Source organism: Chenopodium quinoa, unplaced genomic scaffold (assembly GCF_001683475.1).
Source record: "Chenopodium quinoa cultivar QQ74 unplaced genomic scaffold, ASM168347v1, whole genome shotgun sequence".
NCBI lineage: Eukaryota > Viridiplantae > Streptophyta > Magnoliopsida > Caryophyllales > Amaranthaceae > Chenopodium > Chenopodium quinoa.
Window position 1 is genome coordinate 368662 of NW_018743033.1, and position 6900 is coordinate 375561.

Sequence of the window (6900 nt, forward strand, 5' to 3'; positions counted from 1 at the left end):
TCGTTAGGATTTATTTAATTTTTTTGTCACTTCATCGCTAACATATCGTTCTTATGGGCCCATTTTATTCTTTCAAGTATTGATCATTTTTCTTTGCCTGGGCCCAAGGCGGCCCTGGCCCCTGGGTTGGAATACGTCTTTATGATATCTTATAAGTACGGAGTGCATCTTAGCGCATAGCTCCTATGTGTTTCCAAAATACATAGGAGGGTAAAATAGTCCTTTGACATTCATAAAGGTACTTTTTATGGTTACATTGGTATTTTTTTGTATACTATTATGCATGTTATTATACCATTAGATTATAGGTTGTCTTAGTATGTAGTACTTTTATATCTCACAGTGGTATAATATTTCATGTATAATTTACATACTTATTTGTACCATTAGAAAAATATTTATACCACTATAACATTTAATGGTACTATTTACCTATTTGATGGTACTTTATACTCATGTTAATATTTATAACTTGACCACCCTATTTATTTCAAAACAAATAGGTGCTATGCGTCAATACTTCTCTTAAATAGGTGATTTCTCAACAAATAACTACAATACTCTATAGATTACTCCACTTATTAGGGGGTGTTTGTTGGTTCACGGAATTTTGGTTTGTGGTACTGTATGAGTTTAAAATAGTTACAACTTTAAACTCATATCTTGAATTTGATTTATGATTTTGTAAATTTTAAACTCATCCTTCAAATTCCTAGGAGCGAGATGGGTTTGGGTCATATGTTTAGTATTAAGAATTTTAAAATAATACCTCAAATTAAACATATGTTTGGTATTAATTATATAAACCAATCTTGAGACCATAAACTTTATCACTTCATAATTGAGACTAAAACTGATTTATATACTGTTGTGCATAAAATATTGCTGTAGATTCATATGTCTGCAGGTTGCCTAGTTACAGGTTGCCAACAACCATTGGCGGACTTGGCCTTATGCCTGGTGGGTCAAATGACTCACCAGGGCCCAAAATATTTTTTAAGTTTTTAAAAAATAAATAAATAAATAAATTATTTTCTAAGTTTTTTTTTTTTAAAAAAAATACTAACTTTGAACCTTTTGTTAATGTTGTTGGGTTTTTGATGAAATGTGAACCTAATGCTTGTACAAATTTTAATCTTGTCAATTATTAGTTTGTTAATTATTAGAGAGCTAAGCTTGTCATGTTGTCAATTATTAGCTTGTTAATTATTAGTTTGTTAATTTTAGTCTTGTCAATTTTAAGCTTGTTAATTATTAGTTAGTACTGTAATCTTGTCAATTTTCTATTTGGATGATCTTTGTAAATAATTTTTCTTGGGAATTTTGGTAAATTTTTTCTTTTTACATATTTGGTTATCAATTGTGACTCACCAGTCGGAAATTCCTGGGTCCGCCACTGCCAACAACGTCAATGGTCTGACATAGAGAAGTCAAAGATATTTATGCAAAGATCTCTCCAAGGAATATTCTAGAAGATCCAAAGGAGTGCCAAAAGATTCGTGACCAGTAAGCTGTAACTAATTGCTAGCAAAAAGAATGGGTCAAACCGCAGCAGAGAAGTATGGGGAATGTGGCATAGGAGTAGAATTTAGTAACTAACCTCGAATCCTAATCGATCAGCAAAAGAGTCGTTGCATAGCTTCAAGGGGTCTTGGATTATAAACATAGAGGGAAGCCTTGTAAAGAGGGATATGAAATAATCTCTAAGCGTTACACTTCATAGCAATTAGCAAGTAGCAACCAAGCTACAAATATATTCTCGATCTATTACAATCTATATTGTACTTGTACTAAACTCTAAAATTAGTGGATTGGTGAACTCATAGCCACCCGCAGTTTTTACCCTTATTCCTGGGTTTTCTGCATCATCATATGGTCTCTCTCCCTTCCCCCTTTGTTCTTCTCCTTTTAATCATTTATCTTTGTTCTTTGAACCTATCTCAGCATTTGCATATTCATTAGTGTAGCTATTGTCCTATTGAACCTATTCTTATCTGAGAATCAGATTTTGACCTAAACATATACTCCATCATGTACATCTACAATTCTACATGCAATCAGGTAAAACGATAATGTATAATGTTTTTTTTTAATGTTATAATGTACCTTAATTGTATAATAATATGCATTTCTTTAATTAATGTTATGTGTTTTCAATGATGTTTATGTTCTTTGTGTTATGATTTAATTTCGATTAACATTTATGTGCTTTTTTATTTTATTTTTTTGGTTTTGTTTTGTTTTGTATAGTAGCAAAAAGTAACTTCTAAATAAGTGTATAAAAAAAAAGGTGTGTTGCATTAAAAAGAAAACAGAAAAAGGATAAAGGAAAAAATTTCAAATATTATTCAAATTTCACAAAATCTTTTTTTTTTTAATAATATATTGTACAGTAACTAATAAGTCGTCCTCATATCCTTTGATATTAAAACTAGCGTATCCCGGTCTTGTGAATCTAGAGTGCACATAAAGGGTTTTGTTTTAATTTTCAATGTAATATCAACCCTGTATGGCCTCTTTCCCAAAAATTGTGAAGCATAGTCCAATAAAATAATAGCAGCATGATCAGAAAACAAAATGGGTTGATGAGTGATAAAGGAAGAAAATGTTAATTTCAATTTTTCTAAATAAAAGTTAGTTTAGTTGGTTAAGTTAGTTGCAAATAACAAACTCTAACAAATTTTGTCATTTTCTGCTTTTGCTGTCTGTGGAAAGTTGTTAGAGCAATTTGTTAGGAAAGGAATCTTTTGGTTAGTTGTAATTGGTCATCTAATCCTACTTAAGGGAATGTACCCAGGGCATGAGCATATATGAAAAATCGACTATATCCTCTAATCTCTCTCTAATCTCTTCTCTTCTTCTCTATTCGTCTACCTCCATTCTTCTTCTCCTTATTTTCCTTCTGAAAATATTATCTGAATATTAGTGTTCTTAAGGATATAAATTTATCCTTATCAGTGCTATCAGAGCAGCCGCTGCTCATTCTCTGATTGTGTCACTCTGGCACCCACTGTTTCATCGCGTGTGACATCAATGGAAGCTCAGGTAGCTGCGTTGGAACAACGTTTGGAAACCGGGGATTCATTAACAAATCAGAAGATTAATGACATCCTACAAATGGTGCAGCAGCTGAAAGAGAGCATGGTCATAACTGGTGGCCAGAGGCCTGAGGAACGTAGCCATCAACCAAAGCTGGGATACAATCCTAAACTGGAGTTTCCAAAATTTGATGGTAAGAACCCTAGAATCTGGATTAGAAAATGCAGTAAATATTTCAGTCTATGCAAAATTCTTGATGAGCAGAGAGTAGATTTAGCTTCCTTAAATATGATTGATAAGGCTAAGAGTTGGGTAGCTAGTTATCTGTCTAATAGAAGTTTTGTAGACTGGCATGATTTCGTGGCTGATGTGAACATTAGATTTAAAGATGAACAAGCTGTGAACATTGTAGAAGAATTCAATAAACTTCAACAACACAGTACCATTGAGGAGTATGTGGATGATTTTGAGAAATTAAGGTCTATTCTATTGCAATCAGGCTATCTCCTATCGGAGAAAATCTCCTTGAGAGTTTTGTTGGGGGACTTAAACCAGGGCTGAGACCTTTTGTAAGGGCATTTAAATCTCAGAATATTGCAGCTGCTATTGAGTATGCTAGATGTCAGGATGAGTCCATTACCATAAACTCCAACTACCACCCTAAACCTAAAACCTACCCAACCTTTACTACCCCAAATACACATAAACCACCTCTTTTACCCTTGCCAAATGTTAAACCTCTAACACCACAAAACACCAAGCCTACACAAAAAAATAGATACATACCAGCTGATTTGAGGGCACAGAAGATTGCGAAGGGGTGATGTTATTATTGTGATGCTCCCTACAATAGAAACCACCAATGCAAATTTAAGGAGCCACAGTTGTTTACTGTGGAAATCCCTGGTCTAGATGAGTCTGATGTGGCAGCAATAGACATAGAGGAAGCTGAGGAGGGCTCTGATATCAACACTGAACCTCAAATCACTTTAACTGCCTTAGCTGGAAATCAAACATTTCACACAATGAGGGTGCAAGCTGTAGTGAAGGGAAGAACTCTCCAAACCCTTATAGATCCTGGAAGTATACATAACTTTCTGGACAGTCACATGGCTGAGGAATTAGGTTGTATTGTGGAAAAAATTCCAGGACAGTCAGTAATAGTAGCGGATGGCAACCATCTTGTGTGTGACTCAGTGTGTAAGGGGTTCACCTGGGCCTTGGGAGGTCTGTCCTTCACCACTGATGTTATGCTCATTCCTTTGGGGAGTTGTGACATGGTACTGGGTGTGCAGTGGCTCAATACTTTAGGCTCCATTTCTTGGAACTTTAGGCAGCTGACCATGAAGTTCTGGGTTAATAATCAGTGGCTAGAAGTAAGAGGTGTTCCCAGTAAGAAACTGAAAGTTTATGATAAAGAGCCATCTGCTAAATTACTTAATGAGGCTGCTCAGATATGTTTGATACAAACATGTGAAGTTGAAAGGGATATAGCTACATGCTTGGTCCAGCTGAGTGAAGAGAGAACTGAAGCACAGGAACTTAAGCAGCTGAAAGCAGCTTATTCTTGCATTTTTGAAGAACCCGTTGAACTTCCTCCTGGTAGGGGAGTTTTTTATCATAGGATCCACTTGGAAGAAGGGAGTAGGGCTGTTAATATCAGGCCTTATAGATACCCTCTTAGGCAGAAGGATGTCATTGAACAATTAGTGAAGGAAATGTTGGAAAGGGGTATTATCCAAAATAGCACAAGTCCCTTTGCCTCTCCTGTAGTGTTGGTGGGAAAGAAAGATGGAACTTAGAGACTTTGTGTTGATTATAGAGAGCTTAATAAAAACACAATTAAGCATAAGCTCCCTATACCAGTCCTGGAAGAGCTTATTGATGAATTGGCAGGAAGTGTGGTGTTTAGCAAGATTGATTTGAGGGCTGGTTATCATCAGTTAAGAATTCATCCAAATGATGTTTTCAAAACAGCCTTTAGAACTCATGAAGGGCATTATGAGTTCTTAGTCATGCCCTTTGGTTTGACCAATGCACCATCATCTTTCCAAAGCTGGATGAATGTTGTATTCAAGCCTTTACTAAGGAAGTTTGTTTTGGTATTTTTTTTATGACATACTATTCTATAGTAAGTCACTAGATGAACACCGGCAACACCTCACTGAAGTTTTTGAATTAATGAAATAGCATTCACTATATGTCAAGGCCAATAAGTGTCATTTTGCTACTGAAAAAGTAGAATACTTGGGTCATTTCATTACTGGGAAATGAGTTGAAACTGATCCATCTAAGACTGATGCAATAAGCTCATGGCCAGTCCCTTCCTCCATTAAGGAACTCAGGAGTTTCTTAGGACTCACTGGATACTATAGGAGGTTCATAAAAGGGTATGCTGTTGTCAGTAAGCCATTGACTGATTTACTAAAAAAGGGGCATTTGGGTGGAGTGAAGCAGCTCAAAAGGCCTTTAATGATCTTAAGTGAGCTCTCACCAGTGCTCCAGTCCTTGCCTTACCTGATTTCGGTAAGGGATTTGTGGTTGAGACAGATGCCTCTAAGCTAGGCATAGGAGCTGTGTTACTACAGGACCAACATCCCATTGCTTTCATTAGTAAAGCTTTAGGTCCAAAGTGGCAAAAGTTGTCTGTATATGAAAGGGAGCTTCTTGCTATGGTGCTGGCTGTGCAAAAATGGGAACAATACATTGTTGGGTCACATTTTGTGGTCAAAACAGACCAAAAAATCTTGAAGTGGCTGTTGCAACAGAAGATTTCAACACCCTTCGAACAGTTTTGGCTCTCAAAACTCATGGGGTTTGATTATGAAATTCAATATAAGGCAGGGAAAGAAAATGTTGCAGATGATGCTTTGTCAAGAGTTCAAGGCTCTAATATACTATTGCTGGCAATATCAGTAGTAGATTCAGACTTGGCATCTTCAATCATTACAAGTTATGCCTTGGATGACAATTTGCAAATAATTTACCAAAGCCTACCTGCTGGAAATCAAACTGATGCAAGCTTCACACTTCGAGATGGGTTATTGAGAAAGAAAGGAAGGATTGTTGTTGGTCCTAATGAGGATCTAAGAAGAAAGCTACTGCATTGGCAACATGCTACTCTAGAGGCTGGTCATTCAGGTAGAGAGCAGACTCTCAAAAGGCTTCAAGCTCTCTTCTATTGGAAAGGGTTGACTAAGGATGTGAGCCAATTTGTGAGAAAGTGTCAAGTATGTCAAGCTTCAAAGTATGACACATCAGCCAAGCCGGGAAAACTTCAACCTCTTCCTATTCCTCAGCAGGTATGGACTGATGTTTCTATGGACTTTATTTCGGGATTGCCTATGTCCATGAACATCAATGTAATTTTTGTGGTTGTGGATAGACTCAGTAAATATGCCCATTTCATACCTCTTAAACACTCATACTCTGCTATTGAAGTTGCTCAAGCTTACTTGGACAATGTGTTCAAACTTCATGGATGGCCAAGAAGTATAGTGAGTGATAGAGACCCTAAAACTTCATGTATGCTGTCAACATGGATGATTTTGTTTATTAGAAGTTTACCAGGGATGGCTCCTTTTCTACAAAATCTGCATATGTGATGCTTATCCGACAATGTTCCTCTATTGTTCCTTCTATTCAGGTCCCTTCTTCATGGTGGAAACATCTTTGGGACTTGCCCGTTTTTCCTAAATGGAAGATTTTCGGTTGGAAAATTTTTTATGACGCGTTACCATTGACTCATAAACTGCGTTCCAGGGGTTTACCAGTGGACACTGTTTGTGTTTTCTGTCAGTAGGATCAAGAGTCAGTATCTCATCTCTTTAGGGATTGTCCTTTGTCGAGCTGTTTTTGAGT

General features: G+C 36.4%; 1 protein-coding gene across 1 annotated transcript; it reads left to right on the forward strand.

Annotated features, from left to right (window-relative positions):
* Positions 1-3033: 3033 nt before the first annotated feature.
* On the forward strand, positions 3034-6644 carry LOC110730619. Its single transcript, XM_021910441.1, has 6 exons — positions 3034-3491; positions 3539-3649; positions 3893-4770; positions 4906-5141; positions 5335-5429; positions 5537-6644. The coding sequence occupies exons 1-6, from the start codon at positions 3034-3036 to the stop codon at positions 6642-6644; spliced, it is 2886 nt and encodes a 961-aa protein (XP_021766133.1).
* The last annotated feature ends 256 nt before the right edge of the window (positions 6645-6900 follow it).